General features: G+C 38.2%; 1 protein-coding gene across 3 annotated transcripts in view; it reads right to left on the bottom strand.

The window, feature by feature from the left end:
• Window positions 1-19,288, bottom strand: part of MAN2A1 (mannosidase alpha class 2A member 1) — a 112,297-nt gene that overhangs the window by 13,019 nt on the left and 79,990 nt on the right. For all 3 annotated transcript variants that reach the window (XM_035888471.1, XM_035888469.1, XM_035888470.1), the window contains 3 exons: window positions 15,612-15,745; window positions 14,361-14,502; window positions 11,116-11,249 (listed from right to left, as the gene is read on the bottom strand). In XM_035888471.1, coding sequence (XP_035744364.1) covers window positions 11,116-11,249; window positions 14,361-14,502; window positions 15,612-15,745 — 410 coding nt within the window. The remainder of the gene's footprint in view (window positions 1-11,115; window positions 11,250-14,360; window positions 14,503-15,611; window positions 15,746-19,288) is intronic.

Here is a 19,288-nt window from a genome sequence, read left to right as displayed (position 1 = left end):
TCGAACCCCATGCACCAGTACAGGCTGGGGGGTGACCTGCTGGAAAGCAGCTCCGCTGAGAGGGACCTGGGAGTCCTGGTTGATGACAAGATCACCATGAGCCAGCAGGGTGCCCTTGTTGCCAAGAAGGCCAATGGTATCTGGGGTGCATTCAGAGGAGTGTGACCAGCAGGTCAAGGGAGGTTATCCTCCTCCTCTACTCTGCCCTGGTGAGACCCCACCTGGAGTACTGTGTCCAGTTCTGGGCTCTCCAGTTCAAGAAAGATGAGGCACTCCTAGAAAGAGTCCAGAGGAGAGCAACTAGGATGATAAAGGGACTGGAGCATCTCCCCTATGAGGAAAGGCTGAGAGAGTTGGGCTTGTTCAGCCTGAAGAAGAGAAGACTGAGAGGGGACCTCACCAACACATACAAATATCTCAAGGGTGGATGTCACCAGGATGAAGCCAGACTCTTTGCAGTGGTGCCCAGTGACAGGACAATGGGGCAATGGGTACAAACTGAAACATGCAGAAAAACTTCTTTACTCTGAGGGTGACGAAGCACTGGAACAGGCTGCCCAGGGTGTGTGTGGAGTCTCCTTCTCTGGAGATATTCAAGGCCTGCCTGGACAACGTCCAGTGTAACATGCTCTAGGAGAACCTGCTTAAGCAGGGGGGTTGGACTGGATGATCTCCCAAGGTCCCTTCCAACCCTTGTGATTCTGTGATTCTGTGATTTTTGCTCCCACTGTGTTTAGATGTTTTATCACAGCTGTAAGCGTTGTACCTAAGCATTATCCAAAATTCAAACTCTGAAAAGCTGCACTAAGACTTAGGTAGAGATTTTATCTTGAAGATTGTATCCCCACATCTGGAATGATAACCATTTTTTGATAACTGCCCCAACAGAAGTGCAGTCATTCAGTGAATCTATGTAATTAAAATGGGAATGGAGAGTACAGCAGGTGTCAAAAGCTGGCAGAAGACCAAGGGAAAAAGGGTTTTCCAACCACTGTGAAGACAATGCTATCGCAGAAGATCCAGAACGGACACTTCAAATCCCACTCCCCCCTAGGTACATCACAGTCACAAAAGGATTGGAGCACATCTTTCCCCTCTCAACCTACTGATCTAAAATTTAAACAGGAGTCTGGGGAAAGAGAAAGAGATGGGAAGGGTTTGCATGTACAGACAACACATTTGGAAGAATGGTTACTCTACACGCGCAATCGCTGTGTGGGCGGCTTTTAGCAGAACCCTGCTGATGCTAAGTCAGAAGACCTAGTCCCACAGTCTCCATCTAATTAAAGTACTGCTCTCTCAAAAGTGGCATTATTTCCTCAACTTCAGTGACAGTGTTTAGCGCTCCAAGTGTGAATGAAGCTCCACTGGCAGCCTTACAAACATTATGTACTGGCAAGATTCTGACGAATAGCACTGATATAGCTGAGTGCTGGCATAATGAGTTCTAATCAAAGCAAATACTGCCTTTTTTAAATACTTTGCAGCACATTCATATACAGTTATCCAATTGGAAACTGTGTTGAAATATAGCCCTTTGAATGACTGTGGAGTAGATGTAAACAAATCCTCATATAGGATCTTTCCTTGTCATCAAAACTGAGGTGAATAATTCTAAGCTTTTAGTTTTGAGGAAAAACAAACAAAACACGCTCCAGTATAACCTTAGGTAACAATTTGCAACAAATTCTAAGAATAGTCTCAACTATAAAAAGTGCCCTTATATCAGAAGTGAGCTATTTTATTGATAAATGGAGGATGGAACAGATTAAGCAAAGACTGAAAGGGTTTTCTGGAAAGAGTTTAAATTGAGGAACTGAGGTCCTTAATTAGAGAGGAAAAACAGTAATTAGACTTTTCAGAAATAATTTACTAATTGAATGGAAGCAAAAAAGTGGAAAATACTGTACAGAAGAAAGTAAAGCTGAAACAGCTGATACTTGGACTTCAAATCAGCTAACACAGAAACAGTTAACTTTTCAACACAGACAAGTAGTCTAAAACTTCCCAAACAAACAGAAAGGAAACTGAGTCAGACAGAATATCAAATCACAAATCTTGAGTATTTACTCCTCCTCTAGACTGTTTTCTGCTATGAACAACCCTAGTCAGGAAATAAATTTATTTACAACTCTAAAACCCCACCAGCATCCAAACTATCTGATCAAACCTGATGAAATTTGGATGCTGACTTTGGATGTCAGTGCATTCATGTAAAATCTGGAAACAGATAGAATTCTGGGCCTGCTAAATCAAGGGATGCAGATCAAAATAGTCTGATACCAAACCACCTGGACTATTCCTGGAAGGAAAAGGCTCTCACTCTCTCTCATGTTGTGTGAGGAAACAATTTTTATCAACTTTCTCTGTCAGAAAACCAGCTGGCAGCACTCTTCGAAGAAGAATGTTTCTGGACTGGAAAATCTAATCTGTGGAGTAAAAAGTCTCTTCAGAGCATCTCTAGTCCCAAAACATAGGGAGATAATATTATTAAATCTCTCTCAATCATAATCTAGCAACTGACAGCAACCAAGGTGGTCAGCCAAAGAATCTAAAGCTTCCTAAAGACAAACATGAAAATAAAAAATTGTTTATTTGTGTACAGTCCAAAGACAATCTACCTGCATGTTTAATGAGATGCTGCTTCTATGTGAGAAACTGGGCAATACTGTGCTAGCCTGCTTATAGGTGAGAAACACAATGGCAGACAACATCTTTGACTATGTAAATATGCAGTTTTACAACACATCACAAAAATAAGTGACAGGTAAGGACAGAGGCCCTAGCTTTAAAATTACATACATTTTTCCCTTAGTGCGAACATCTTGAATCCTTAACAATGTAGAGTGCTCCCCATTTGAGGAGGCGGTGCCTGTATACAGGAGGACAGTGAGAAAATCGCACAGCATTCTTGCACACACATTGGCCTAAAACTCCCAACTTGGGAGAGAAATTCAGATTTTATTTGGGACTGATACAAGTTAAATTAACGAAACTGACATCAAGCAGTAAATGGTTTCAACTTAGTTGCAGGCTTTAAACGCAAGACTGCCTGGCTGTTACCTTACAAAAGTGAAAATCAGACGCACTGAAAACACCGTCCATCACTTCAAGCAGCTTTCAGACCAGATAGTTGTTGGAGAGGGAATCTTGTACAGTAATCAAATAAGGTGATAGGAAGATCTTCTCTGAGCAGTGGGATTCAGAACACCTAAGACCTCAAAGCTGCAAAATAATCTTCAGCAGAACAGTTTTAGGGTAGCCTCTGTAAAAAATTAGGTTCTCTACAATGACTTAGAGTTTTAGGGAGGCCTGGGTAAACTGCAACCAGAAATAACAGCCACAAATGTGAGTACTGAACAGGCATCTATCCTGCAATCTTATGAAGACTATAAACAAGAATACTGATGGCAGATTATTTTCTGCTATACTAGAGCAACAGTTTTTCCTGAAATCCTGCAAAAATACAAGGGACAAAAATCCTGAAAAATATAAGGATTAGATCTGGCTGAATTTTTAAAACATATATTTTGGTCAACACTGAAATATTCAGTTGCATTACAGTTTTGCAGAGCAAAGCATAAATTCTTTTGGCAATATGTTTCAAGTCCTTTATTGAGAACTGTGATCTGTAATGCTTAAATTTTTTGATAGCTATTGAAGTGACCAGAAAAGGAGGACTCAACTGAGCAGACAAAAAACTGATATTACCTCTTTACCTCTGGGAAGGGAAGATTTTCTATCAAATTCATTTGGAGGTTGTTACACTGGAAATCCATTTCTGCCACACTAGGTGAAAGTGGTCCCTGGAGGCTGATTATAGAGGAAATGAAAATTCTGAGGCACTGTAAAATATCCGTGAGGCTGTGAGCTGGTTCAGAGCAACTCTGAAATCACCACAGAGTTTCTGCACTGTCTGTGAATTCTTAGCTAGCACTGAGACTGCAGGTGAGGAAACCTGGGACTGCTACAGATAACCAAATCCAGGGTAATTTGGACCCATAGGAAGAGTTCTTCCCAGTCTGCTAGAACCAAATTTGATAGTCACTAGAACCAAGGGACTCCTCTCATCCCAGGCTGATAGATGGGAGCCTGCTGTGGTTCTGTTCTTCCAAGACCATGCAGGAGAAAGAAAGAGCATGTATTCCCAGTAGGCATGCATACACATACATGGCCAGCCATACAAATGAGCGTACAAGAGAGTTTACCAGCACCCACATAAACACAGCACTTAGGGAACATGAGCAGAACAGACAATCCAAATGTGACTGTAACCTCCAGCTGATCAGGTCTGAAGTGCTCTAGTCAAAGTTCCTCGCTTTCTTGATTCACAATCAACCACCACTGATCCCTCAAAAATTGCTGTGGACTTCAAGTCCATCTGATGTCCAGGCATGAACCTTAGGCCTCTTAACCACTCACAAGCTCAGACTTCACATTCTTCCAGGTGCTGGCCCTATACCTGTCAGCCTGAAGTTTGCTAGCAATTTACAACCACACACAGGAAACACAGGTCTTGCCAGCAGCTGGCAGCCAGATGCACTGGTCCCTTCATTCCATGATCTCTCTCTTTCCAATAGCTGACACACAGACCTCTTATTCTACTTGTTTCCTAGTCTTACCTGAAGTTGGCTAATGGCTCACACAGATTCAGAAAAGATTGTGCATTCATACAGAAACCAGATTTAATAAGAATACAGGATAGGCTGTGGTGATCAAGCACTGGACTTGATCAGACCCTTTAATGCCCTATTTTCCCCATTTATTCCTCCTTGATCCTTCTCTTTCCCCTCCTCTGAATATCCCATAATAAGCCTCTTATTTGTTTATTTATTAAAACAAGTCCAAAATTATCTCCTTCCTCCAAATCCTGTAAGTCCTGGACTCTTTTAGGCAATAATGCTCTTAGTCTGCACAGAGTGATTACTGCTGAGTTGTCTTGTTGGGTTTCACACCAGGAACAATCTAATCTTCTTTTCATGGTCTCACAAGCAGACAGTTTGCATGCCCCTTTCCTCATGTCCTGGTTTCAGCTGGATAAAGTTAATTTGTTATTCTTGTCTTTTATTAAACTGTCTTTATCTCAGCCCATGGGTTTCACTTTTTTATTCTGATTCTCTCCCCCATCCCACGGGACAGGGAGGGCAATGTGAGCGAGTGGCTGTGTGGTGTTCATCTGCCTGCCAGGTTAAACCACACCACCTGCCTGGTTAGGTTCCTTCACTTCCACCACCTATTATTGTTCCTTCAATGACTGTCAGGTCCTTGCATTTAATTTAGTTAGTCTTTAATCAGATGCCATAATAGCAATCATGTTCTATAAACAGATCACTTGGAGAACAGCTGCTTGCTTGTCTATAGAAGAGTGCAGATGGCAAAGAAAGAAACTAGACACCATGACCACAAGCACACCACAATTACCGAGGTTGACAAATATGCAGCCATCAGTGTAGTTGGATGAAAGGGATCACAAAAGCATATAGACAGCATCACATGGTTTTTTCAACAATACAATTATTTTATGCTTCAGTAATAGCCTCTGCCACCAATTTTGTTTCTTCTCTTCTAATTCTCCTTACAGTGTTTCTATTGTTCAATAACAGTGCAGGTGGAAGGAGGAGGGTCTTAATGACTAAATAAATAACTCACACTAGAGCTGTGGATGGGATATGAGCTTATCCTCTCCCCAGTGATGGAGAACACAGTGATCAGAAATTTTCTGGAGTTCTGCTTCGATGAGGAAGTATGTCACCAAACTGATGATGAAGACAGAAACTATGCAATGATATCTCCTTATTTTTGTCCTCCAGAGAGGCTATCTGCGTTGGAATTCTGATGCTCATGTGAAGTTCTTGCTGCTGATGTAAACTGCTTGTTCCATATGCAGCAAGATTATCCCTAGAGTTATTTCACTTGAGAATACAAGAAGCAGAACTTCCAGCCCTTCTCCCTGTTCTGCCCTACTGCTTGAGGCCTTCCTAGAAGTGGTGATACAGAAATGTTTAACTTTAAGACCTCAAACTGCACCAGCCCAGAATGGCTCAGAAAAGACCTTAAAGAGGTCTACGTTCCCACTTTGGTGAAAGATAGGCTAAAAATGAAGACACTGAGGTAAAATGCTATGCGTAATACTGAAGTAAATACTTTCTTTTTAAACAGAGCTGGCAGACAGGTAGGCACAAATGAAGATGAAGAAAAACAACCAAAGGAAAGTTATTCACTGTAGGGATGTACATACATACACACACACACACACACAAAACCCTCAAAAGAGATATAGCTATAAGTCCAGAAATCAGAGGAAGGCAGTCCTCTATACTATTTACTTCACTATGAGCCAGCTACAACGAGTGGCTGCTGTCCTGTTGTAGGGTAAGAACATTCACTCCCTACAGCTTTTGACAGTATCACATGAATGGAGCTTGGAGACAAACCCATCTTTATTTAGAACCTTTCTGCAACACATCTTTGTCACAGTGTCAAGAAAAAACAGTATTTGAAAGAAATTAAGCTCTAAGGTGCACTGGCATAAAAATCAGGACAGTGCTGGTGTGAAAGCAGATAGTATTTGTAGATAAATAAGAGATGGAAACACTGTTCTTGAGCAGCAGACAGAAACCTTCACCGTAAGAAATATAGTATCATCTCTATAGAAGTAGCAGTAATAACAATTTAAATGCAGAGTTTTAAGCAAAGCTGTAAAGAACTAACACATACATGAATCTCTCTTCAAATGAAACAAGAAATAAGTGTACCTCCCTTACTAAATATGTGGCAACGCTCTAAAGAAGATGCATTGTGTTCTGTGTGTGAGGGAGAGGGAAATGTCTTTTTTTTTTTCTTCTGTGGCCACCATAAAATGCTTTAAAGCTCAAGATTTTGTATGTATCTGCTGAGTTTGCTATGGTAGTCATAACTAAAAATGATGTTAGAATATTTGAGGTTGTTACACATGGGCTTGAAACCACTTCTAAATAGTAGTAGTTACGCCAATGTTAAGTTTCTGCTTTTTTGAAATAAGTTAATTATGCTTGTTAAGGTGTGGCTCCACATAGCATAATAATGCACAGTATAGTTACAACGTGAAACATGCATATGCATTATAAATATGCACACCAAGTAAGTGGTAAATGCAACTCAGTAATCAGACAGAAATGGCTGTATTGCCAAGTATATATTTTCAGAGAAATTGGATAGTGACAGATATTTAATAAGAAAAAAAGATTAGTTGTATGAGGTGGAAAAAGAGAAGTTTGATTATCTGACTGCCACATATTTGTGATGGTATTAACTGCCTGTATCATTGTTTCTCTAAATACCCTCCCCCAAACCATAGCAGCTATTTGAGCCACTGAATTCTGGCACTCTGTATGAGACTAGGCTATAAACCCAGTTATATAAATTGAGCAAGTCAAGGTATGAAATAGGAATCTGAAGAAGAAAGCGTGTGCCTGGAATGGCATCTTTTCTGCAGCTATGTCACTGATGAAATAAAGGTATTACCACTTCCTATTTCATTAATATACTAATATAAAATTTAATTCTTACACTAATGTAACACACTAAAGCCCAGAAATTAAAGAGGTATCAATGCTTATTTTTAACAAAACTTAAAATAAACATAAAATAAAGAGTCTGTGTCTTCAAAAATAAACAAATACTCTTTTGACAAGCAAGTATTGATAACTGTACTCAGTTTCATTCTCAGCTAAATAATAGTCCTGTCAATTTAAAAATCAAATGCATTCAGTTCTTGCTTAACAATCTAAGGGAAAAGAAGCATTAATATCAGGAGAGAAGTCAAGGAGAAATGTTTGCAAGGATAAAATGAACATATAAGCAGAATTAGTTACATCTAGTAGGTGGAGAAAAAGATGTATCTAGAAATTGTATCAAAATGCAGCAACAACATCCACAGAGGTCTGAGGGACACAGTTCTCAATACATTAGGTGAGTATAATGTAAAGTGAAATGAGATTTTCCCTTACTACATACATAGCTTACTTAATGAACAATACTGTCATTCTGAATACACCTTTTGTAGTATGCAGCTTAGGGGGAAAAAAAAAACCAAAACCAAACCTTCAGCAAAACAAATCAAACTGAGGTCTTTTGCACAGAGGCAATATCAGCACAAGTATTTACTACTGGCTAGATGAGCTATAATTCCAGAATCAAAACACAGGTAACATTAGTATTAGGGACTTAAAATACAGGCTACCTGAGTATGCTAGCTGGACAGGTGAATCATACGCTTCAGGACATTCATGTGGTTTGGTTCTGGCATAAAAATATATTGTTCAGGGTGGGGTTGGGGAAGGAAAAACATATTTTGGAGATGGAAATTAAAAGAAACTTTTGGTTGATATTGTCAAAACCAAAAAAATTCCACAGTAATTACACCAAAGTGATGCACACTTATTTTAATTAATTTTAAAGAACTGCACGTCCTACACTTCACACACTCTCCTTTTATGGGGAAGTTTCCCAAAGAGCAGAAAAAAATCCTATCCTTCAGTACAGTTTTTGAGAAAAGACAGAATGAAATATTTTGAAATACACTTCAGGGAAAGCTTGTACTGGCAAAAAATGCCAAGTGATCAGAAGTCTCTTGTCCTGCAGCTTCCATGATTCCTCAAGTCAAGAACAAAATAGGGCTTGACAACAAAATTAGGGTCAGTGTATGAGTCACATTGCGGCCAATTACATATATGAACTGCATATAATTTCTTCCTAATGTTTCTGACAGGGCTATTTTTAAGCTATTATAACTACCACCTTCTGGTAACAATGCACTAAAAAATATGTTTGTACAATTAACAAAACAAGAAAGAAAGGGGACCGCTACCCTTCCTTTCTTTAATGCATCTGAAACAGTTACATGAATCAGAAAATGTTATGAGTGTTCAGATAAATTTTGAAGAACAAAATGCTAGAACACTCAGTATAGCAAAAGGGAATTCCAGATACAACATCAGAAAGATAATGGTTCCTTAAAACATCTTACTTGGCTCCTGGGGGTTGTGCACACTGTATCAGCTGGGCCAACAGCACCTCTTTGACTGTGCCCACTCCCCCATAGCTTTGATCCCCCTTTTTGTGTTCCTGCAAGACTGCGTAAGAACCAACTGCCCATAAAGGCTTACTCTGCGTAGATGCTAGAACACAGGTACCCAAAACACCTCAGATTTTTGATTCTAGCAAGTAACCGTCCCTTTTCCTTTGAATAATTCTCAGCAACTTGCACAGAATCTTTCAAAAATGGAGGAAAGAAAGAAGATTTTAACAAAAAAAGGGAAATGTATTCTTATTCTAATCAGATTATGTCTGACTGGTATCCCAAACAAACTGGTAAATGTATGCGAAGAGATATGGAAATGTTTCACTGACCAGATAATCCCAGAGTTGTTTAGTCTGCCTTTGCTCTAATTGAGATAACCTCAAACTATTTTCCAAAGGAGTGTTTTGGCTTAAAGCAGCAGTGCTGTTCTGAAATTAAACTTACGGCCAACCCCACTTAACCAGACACTGTGCTAGTTTGCAGAAGAGTCTCAGTGTGCACAGACTAGTTTTCTTTTAGAAGGAAGTAACCATGAAGCTCCCATGCAAGTATGCACCGAACATGCTCTAACACTTCACATCTCCATTACAGTCTGAATGGATGACTAATCCTTTGGACAGCTTTTTAAGTCTGATCTGACACAAAAAATAGTCCTGCTTTGAGCAGGGACTGGACTAGAAGACTTCCAGAGATACCTTTTAGTGAGTTATTTTATGTTTGTATGGAAAATACCAAAACTGCACAGAGTTCCAATGCAGACACCATGGCATTAACTGATTTGATCTGCTCCTGCTGTTTCAAATTATTTGCTAATATAAACATAGATTTACATGTCCAATAATTCTTACTTACCAGCTTCACATTCTAATTTAATATAACACAAATTATCCGGGATACTAAGGAAGTCTTCTGTGACAGTATAGATCTCTGCAGGTTTCTTCTTGCAAAGGTAAGATTAACCTGTGCGATTCTCATTATTGTCAAAGCTAGACTGCTGCAGAATTCGACTGCTGCAGAACTCAAGTTACCTTCTTTTAAGTTAGTGCAGATATTTGCACACCACACTGATAAATGCAGTTAATATGCTGCCTGTGTTACACAGGATGAGGAACTAGAAAATCATAATGACATGTACAACCTGAAAAAAAACCCCCGTCAATCATTAAGTGGTGGAAATTAGCTTTAAGCTTGATATTATCATCCTCTCACAGTGGTTAATGATATCCATTATAAACCAGAATTAATTCCAATTTATCTGCATATTCATTAGCAGCTCAGTATACAGCCTCTCATCTTCAGCTATGTGATGATTTTAAAATACACTCAGTGCTGTCATCATGATTCTACTGCCTCAATATGAAGATGTACTTCTTATTTTGTCCTTCTCAAAAATGGTAGGAAAAAAATCTAAGAGAGAAAATGCAAAGAACTAAAAGAAAATTGAAGAGTTATTCAAAAGACTAATACAGAAGAAGGTGAACTGAGATGATCTGTGCAAGTAAAAGAACAGATTACAACCATGTGGTCTCAACTTTCCCAGAATCATAATGAAGTGAGAAGGCTTCTATGCCTGACATCTAAGTATTTTCACTTAAATCTTATTTCCTAAGAAAATTAAATTTATAAGATATTTTCTCTTTCCACCCATTCATCCAAAATAATTTGTCAACCTTCATACAGATTCAGTTAACTTTGTTAAGAAGCAGAAGTCTTGCTAATTAGCAATTTTTTAAAATCTTCCTCAATAAAAAAAAGAAGAAAAAAGAAAAAAAATAGGAAAAAAAAAAAAAGAAGAGACCTCCACAACAGTACCTCAGCCATGTGTTGAAGTGTGAGTGAGAAAGCAGACACTGTGGGTATTTGTGTGAGGAATAGTGAAAGACGAAGTCTTTACAATAAGAATATGCAAGCAAGCTGACAAAACTCCCTTGGAAGCTATGTCTCCTTAGTTCTACTGCTCATAGAATAATTTCTTTACCGAGTTCACTGCTGCTGCAACAGGAATAAATATTTGTATCTTAATTAGCTAGAAAAATCCAGACAGTGAATCCTACCACATCTGTTCCATGTCTTCTTTCCAGCAGAAGTCGGAAAATATTAGCTGTAATCTTGTTATCTTGGACACCTTGTCCAAGGCCACGGTTGTCATCCTGCATAAGTCGACGATCCATGATAACTTCCAACTGACCTGAAAGAGGAATACAAGGATTATACTGGTAACAAGAATATGTAAAACTTCTATTAAAAATAAGAAAAATACCCTGAAATATAACTTATAAAGAATCACAATTTTCCTCTTGCATATAGAAGAGTAATAGCAGATAAATATTGTTAGGACAGATTATGCAAACAGTTAGTAACTTCAGGTTTTGGCTGTTTATAACCTTCCAAAAAAATTTTACAAGCCTTTCAGAAGAAGGTCCTGCAAATTTTTAACAGAAGAGCCTAAATAGAAAGTTCAGCATGAAAAGTTATTACTGTTAACTATTATTTGTAACAAGGACTTGGCACATCAAGCGAAGAGGAGTATCATCCCAAGTAGCTGCAGCTGTATGGAGAGACCTTCTGTAGAGGAAGTCTTCATCTTACACTCAATAAAAGAGTGCACCTCCCAAATATATTTTTTTTCCTTTTTTTTGTTTTTGTTTTACAGTTGGAGGCAGAAGTAAAAACAGGTAGGCAACATGAGTATATAAATACAATCACCTCTTCTTGTAAGGGTATTTTCATTTGTGGGAGTATGAAAGAACTTTGCACCAGATGAACACAATACGAAGTTCTGAGTTTATACTGAAATGGCATTGCCATTCAGAATAGCTCTTTAAGTGTGATGTTAAATCATAAATAGCCTTACGGAAGATAAATTTCATATCTTTTCAAGTTTATACCTCCAGAGGGAAACCAGTTCAGGGCATGTAATTAAGGCTGCTACAGTTTTTGTACACTGAAACTTCAAGCAAGTGTACTTGTTTCCTAAATAAAACTGGTAGACTGAAGTACTTGTTTCTTAAATAAGAAATGCACAATTTAAGCTACTAGAAAAGGCTGTTTAGTAAGGCGGTCTCTTTTATACTCCTTCAGCATTCTACAAATACTTATCAAATTTTCCTAAATACTTGTTCTTCCCTTCCATCAAGTTAAAAAAAAATATTTTGTGTATCCAGGACAGAAGTGAGCTGGTTATGAGTAAGAAAGAAACTACCATTTTTAAGTAAGGTATCAGGCTAAGATTGCGCCTCAAATCAATGGTCTCTATGGAACATGGAATGAGAGTTAACAAACTGCTCTATATTAATGAACTGGTCTCTAATCCAAGAATGAGGAGTGAGAAGTAATGAGCTGTTCATATAAATCTTAGGTGGTTGGTTACGCCTTGAGACAGTCTCAGACTCAGATACATAGCTACTGAAGGCACTTGCCTAAACCTAAACTGTAATGTTTTTTAATTTTCTTCCAGGATCCCTTTGAGATCCTGAAGGGCCTTCAAAAGAAGTGTCATGAAACATATGACTTTCAGCAGCCACAAAACTTTCAGCTTCATTTTTGTTCTCCTTTAAGAAGTCCAACATGCCCTCAGGACAAAGGTAATAAACACAATCTTTTAATGAAATATTACCTAATGATAACAAATCAGATTAATACATTCTCTTTTTTTTTTTTTTTTTAGTGGGAACAGAGTAAATATTAGCTCTTAATTATCTCTTAACCTTGAGTGACATAACAGAGTTTGCAAAAGAGTGATGAAGTTAAGAAATTAATGCCATGACCAGATATGGGATACGTCTTTTGCGCTTTTATTTAACTGGAGCAGGGGAAAACCCTCTAATCTCCTCTGACTGGGTTGAAACAAATGCTTACAGAAAGCCAGTTTCTCCCTGATACTTAACTGCAATACATCAAAAAGCGCTAGACCTAACTTCCCAAGCTCGAATACAGAGAATGGGGGGGGGTGTCTCTGTGGATTTAGAGGTTGGGTTATTTTGTGATGTAGAGACAATGATTATTAAAGAACAAATGCAGACAAATTACAAGGTAACGGAGCCTCTGCACACTAACTTAGTCTCCAATACTTATGTAATGAGCGCCTACAAACGTTTGGTGGTGTCAAGTTCATTCACAAGATCAGGCCAAAGGGAATTTGGTTTCTACCAGTGGGAAGCATGAAAAAATGCAGTTTAGGTCTTGTGTCAGGCGGTCTTGGAACAAAAGGCTGGTATTTTCCACTATGGCTTTGTTAAAGCATCTGTCTATAGGCCAGTCTTAACTCTTTGCCCTAAAATGAATGAGGTTTGCTAATACTGCCATCAATCTAGTACAGTATCCACCTTTTTTCAGAAGAAACTTTAATGTAACATTTTTATGAAAAGAAACTGGAAAGTAGGTTTTGGCAGAGTTTCCGATGAGCTTTTTTTCATTCCATTGTTTATCAAACCCATGTAAATTTAAACTCACAATACATTACAGAATTATACATCTTAAACTATGAGTTATATACCTTATTTTGCCATCTACTTGCTAGCTTTACTTGAATGCCTCCTCGTTCTGGCAGCAGTCTAGACTGAACAACTGACCTCTGTTTCCATCCCTCCAGGCCATTCATCACAGCCTTCTCTGCTGTGAGGGACAAGACTGCGTCCCTTTTGGAATTCTTAATACGAATTGATTTTGCTTGTCAACATATTCATCATCTCTTTCAAAGTACTCCGTTAAATTTGTGAGGTATGATTTTGCTTCAGAAGTATGTTGATTCTTATCCAGGGTCATTTTTATCCTTTAATTCACTAATTCTAGTCTTCAAAAAAGCTACTGTGGTTTTCCCTGACAGGGATATTAGGTTATACTGTGTATACCTTAAGACTAAGTGCTTTCCACCCTAAATCAAACAAACAAACAAAAAAAAATCAAAAGCATGGTCATCATCACATTATCCACCTTAAGCCCTCTGCTACCAGAGCAGTACAAAAGAGAACAAACCACTTAGTTTTGCTATGTCATCCTTGAGTTCCATCAGAGTTCTTGACTGAAAAATACCTGGTTCTGACAATTATTGCTAGTTTTGTCTTTTTCATAATGTCTTCCCTCTGTCTCTAGTTTGAGACAGCTCCTCCAATGAAGATGACAGGATGTCATGTGGGAACAACCTCTACTTCGCCCCTTATGAACATACTCTAAAACTTGCCAGAGTTGGAGAAACATATTTCTTTTCTTCAAACACTAGTAGGTATGGTAATCTCTAAATGAACTATTTCAGACAGTCATGCAGGATAGACCTTTATAACATCTATCATCTTATACTTACCGTTTTTCAAGCTTGCAACACCCAGAGACTGAGCTGAATGAAGTGTCAAACGAACACCAACATCTTGGATATAAGCCATTGTAGTCATAGGATAGATATTTGCTTGAAGAGGCAATTTGCTCATCGTCAGTCTGGGCTGGATCTGCAGTATGAACACGAACTTCAATAAAATACATTCTTTTTATGCATTTAAATTTCAAAGACCTTTTCAGACGTTTATCCCATGTGCTTTAGAAGCACTGATTGACAACCGGCACCAAAGCATTCACTCAACTGTATTATTTAGCTTTTTGGAGATTTGTGGCTAAAATTACCGCTTTGGAAATGATAACTTCAATGTACTTTTAGATCAAAGAATATTTAAAAAAACCTGAAAGATTCATCAAGGGAACCTATAAAAAAAGGAATAATCACAGTTATAGAATGAGAGAAAATTTTTTTCTCCTCTAGAGAGCAACCAGTGAATAGATTCAAGGTAGCAGAAAAGGAATTGTTGGTTTATAATGGGAACTTATTAAAGTGCTAGTGGAATTCTTGAATGGTACATGACAAATGAGTAGTAGTATTAGAATTATTTTCATGCTGAAATATTCACTTTACTGTCTCCAGCAAAATGCAGTACTATGCACTAACTGGAAAAACAGTAGTGTCTTACTCAGCAGGTATGGCTTTCAATATATTTGCAAAACTATTTTTAGCAAGGAACGAAGGTAAGGAAAAGATATTTTTCTTTCTCTTGAGTGTGTTGCAGAGTCCACATTAAGAAAATAGTCACACTATATTTCACGAAATGCATTATCAATAGAACAAGTTATTTACACTCCAAAAATACATCACTTATTTCCACCACAACAGCAAGCAGTTGTTCTCTAGATCTGAGTTGCTGGACCTTACACACATCTAGCATTGTGCTACCCAATCTAATTAAACAGACAGAGCAGAGGGGAAAAAGACATGCACATATACAAGCAACTACATGATGGTTTGTCATAACTTGCTGTATTACAATTCTGATGTTAAAAAGGATATAATGGAATATTTAACAAACTCCTGGAAAGAAAATAGTTGCTACTTTATCTGGTCTAAGTCAAATTTTATAACAGATATATTTTTAAAGCTTTTCTCCTTTTAAATGATTAGCAGAGTTTAACATGAGTTTTATTAGTATGACTCAAACTTTTTACAATCTGAATTATTAAGACAGTTAAAAACCGAGACCCTAGGCTTTTATAATTAATAGACAATTATTACCTGATACCCATTAAGATCAGTATAGAATCGATTTTGACTGTTTATGTCGGATGAAATTCTCATTGCAAGCTCACGATTATATTCTCCTCTAATATCCACAATATTGGAAACTTCAAGAGACTGGCCTTCCAAACCTACATGAAAAGATACATTTAAAATCTCAATTTTTAAAAGCGATTCCCACATGTATAAGAATGACTCTGCTCCCAGAACGCAGTGATCTAGTTTTCCCCTACTAGTTTTCCTTTGTTATATCTAACCAGGTATTTGAAGCCAGTTCAGTTATGTACCGTATGACACTGCAGCACTTTTAATTCAGTACTCATTGAACAGACAGTCTGAAGCCTTCACTGAAGTAGAGCAGAAGCAATTCATGATAAGAACCAACATGGCCTCTGGTACATCAGTAGGAAACAGCACACAACTGTTAAGCGCTGTCTTTGACAGCGGCTAACATGCTGGAGCAAGACCTAGCCATTCATTTCTCCCCTTGACTCTGATGCAGCTCTAGCCATTCACAGACAAGAAGGAAGTTACCAGCTTCTTGACAGCAACTGTTCCACTAAGCAGGAAACTGGTCACCTGTTTTAACCAAAACAGGGAGAATCTTCCTTAAGGACAGTGAATTAAGAAACCGCACACTGATATAACCACAACAAGGACACTACCCTTTGTTGACAGGGAAAAGATGCCTATTTATTAAAAGAAGGATTAAGTGTCTGAAAATGCAGACAGATGTTCAGTGATTTTTTTTTTTCCTACAGTGCCTTGTGCTGAAAATTAAATACCTTTAATAATAACTTGACCTTTTCAAACAGTTTGAGACACGGTTTGGACTGGAATCATACCATCATTCAGCATGACCACTTCTACCCTTTCTGTAGACTAATGGGACTAACAAATGTGAAAAGACTTTCACCAAGCAGAACAGATTTCTCTTTGTAGTGAGATGAAATTACATTGTGCCTGTCTGACAGGTTGTAAGCAGAAGATGGGAGAAAGTGAGGGGCTGATTAACCAACTTAGCCCTTTAAAACTTGAAGACAGTATTTAAAAATCTTAGATACTAAATACTTCGGGTTTTTTTTTTTCCCAGCAGTTCACTGTATGTCAACTCACAAGACTCAGAGGCATGCTCATCAGTTTGGGCTCCTGAACTGTAGAATCTTTTGCTGAAGGACAGAATATATCTTTGAATAAAATTCCTAGGTTCTTAAGCACACAGGCAGAGGTTAGCACAATCTCTTTCTACACATATAGTGTTCAAAATTTTTTAGCACTTCTTTTTGAGAGCATGTTGGAATAGTTTCCTTAAGAAGGTCTTTATTTTCTCAAGTTCTAAAACAAACACTCTGAGCCTTTACACAGTAGAATGCTGAAAAGTGCCTGCCTGCTTCAATTTTTATGCTATTATTTAGTATTTACAATGCAGTCAGGGTTGTAATTTTGTCACCTGAATGAAGAGGATGTCAAGCTCTGTATTTGTTTCTTCATCTTTTTGAAAATCTGAATGCTACCTGCAGCAGTACCAGCAACTGTTAAGAAGTTAATATTTATCAATGGCTATTATACTACAGTGCTAAATGAAAAACTTTTGGTTCAGGTAATTACTTCTACTTTCCCAGACCTAGTCTGGAAAAAAGTGGATCTATACACTCCACTTCTGACACTTTTAGTCATAGATTATCCAGCTATTTTAAAGTAGGACTACTAACGCACAGATATACTGAACAAGGATACAATATTTTAGTTTACAGTTTTAAAATGACCAGAGCATGAATTACTCTCAGCTCTTTTCTACTCCATAATTTGAGTTAATACAAAAATACAATTACAAAGATAATGAAACATAAGAAGCTTCTGATAAAAAGATTAACAAAATCATGCTGGTATCAAAACCAAATGAAAGCAGAAAAAGTTAAAAATCACTTCTTGGTCAATTCCAGAACAGAGTTGTCAAGCCAGAGTATTTTTTGCTCAACATCAACAGAATTCTGAAGCCAAAAGTGGGAAAAGCAGTGTTTTACCAAAAATGCTGAAGAAGCTGCAGGACTCGGAAGTACTGTCCAACAGTTGTATTAGCCACACAATTGGGCTTTCCAACCCCAGCAAGCAGGTTGGTTACAACAAGAGTATTGTGTCTTTATTTAAAAACAAAATGTATGTATACACATATGTATTTCTCTCCACATACTTTGTTACTGTACATATCTAGTAAGACTTCAAGATACCTTCTTTTAATTGAAGCAATGCTATATAAATAATTTCCCTTACAAAGCCCAGGAAATAGACCTCAGCAAAATAATGATGCAAATTCACAAATTTTTAAACTTTGATAAAGGCCATTTCACATGAAGAAATTAAAATAAAAACACACCATAAAATTAAACAGAGAAAATATATAAAATAATTGCATCATTTTTCCTTGTAAAAGCTGGGAACATGCCACAGGACTTCATCATGATGACTGGATACAGTAACGGTGTAAGTATTGAAACAGTGCGATGAATTAAAAATTTACAAAAAAAAGAAAAAAATAGATATTGCACTTAAAATGAAAGATAATCTTGTGTTAAGAATTGGCAAGCAAGCTGTTTTCAATGACAGCTCATTTCCTGCAAAGTGTGAAATGGAAGTATAATACTTCTGGTAGGCACTTACTAATGAATTAATGAAAGGGGAGTATTACAAAGATTCCATTTAAAAAAATCAAACAACCTCACCCTAACCAAAAGAGAGCCTTTTCAGGTTTTTTCCCCTCCCCTTCACTACAATAAACATCCTCATTATATAAGTTCCCTCATTGCTAAGAAGTATAATTTACTGAAACCCACATAGCAAAGTGTTGTGGTTTAACCTGGCCGGCAACTCAGCACCACGCAGCTGCTTGCTCACTCCCCCCTCCCACAGTGGGATGGGGGAGAGAATCGGGAAGGAGAAAAAAGGTTAGAGCCATGGGCTGAGATAAATACAGCTTAATAAGGGAAAACAATAATAATAGTAATAATGAGAATGGTAACAGAATATACAAAACGAACGATGCCCAATGGAATTGCTCACCACCCGCCGACTGATGCCCAGGCTGTCCAGAGCCGCGATCACTCCCCAAGCCATGATCACTCTGTCCGAGCAGCGACCAGTCCCCAAGCAGCGATCAGTCTCCCCATGACCGACTGACTAACTCCCCCCGAGCATGACGTTATATGGTATGGAATAGCTCTTTGGTCAGTTTGGGTTAGCTGTCCTGACTGTGCTCCCTCCCAGCTTGTTATGCACCTGGGTGAGCAGGAGAAGCTCAAAAAGTCCTTGAGTAGTCTGAGCACTACTTGGCAACAACTAAAAATATCAGTGTGTTATCAACATTCTTCTAGTACTAAATCCAAAACACTGTACTATGCTAGCTTCTATGAAGAAAATTAACTCTATCCCAGCCAAAACCCGGACACAAAGTAACTTTCTTTTCATGTTTAGTACATCTTGACCCCTTGACAGACCTCCAGAGGAGGGCAACAAGGATGTCAGTGGCTTGATGTCCGGATGGAGACCGGTGACGAGTGGTGTCCCTCAGGGGTCCGTGCTGGGACCGGTGCTGTTTAATGTTTTCATCAATGACTTAGACAGCGAGATCGAGTGCACCCTCAGCAAGTTTGCGGATGACACCAAGCTGAGTGGTGCGG

Source organism: Egretta garzetta, unplaced genomic scaffold, assembly GCF_000687185.1.
Source record: "Egretta garzetta isolate BGI_Z169 unplaced genomic scaffold, ASM68718v1 scaffold271, whole genome shotgun sequence".
In the NCBI taxonomy this organism is placed as follows: Eukaryota; Metazoa; Chordata; class Aves; order Pelecaniformes; family Ardeidae; genus Egretta; species Egretta garzetta.
Note: the sequence above shows the minus strand (reverse complement) of the source record. Positions and strands in the feature narration are given on the sequence as shown.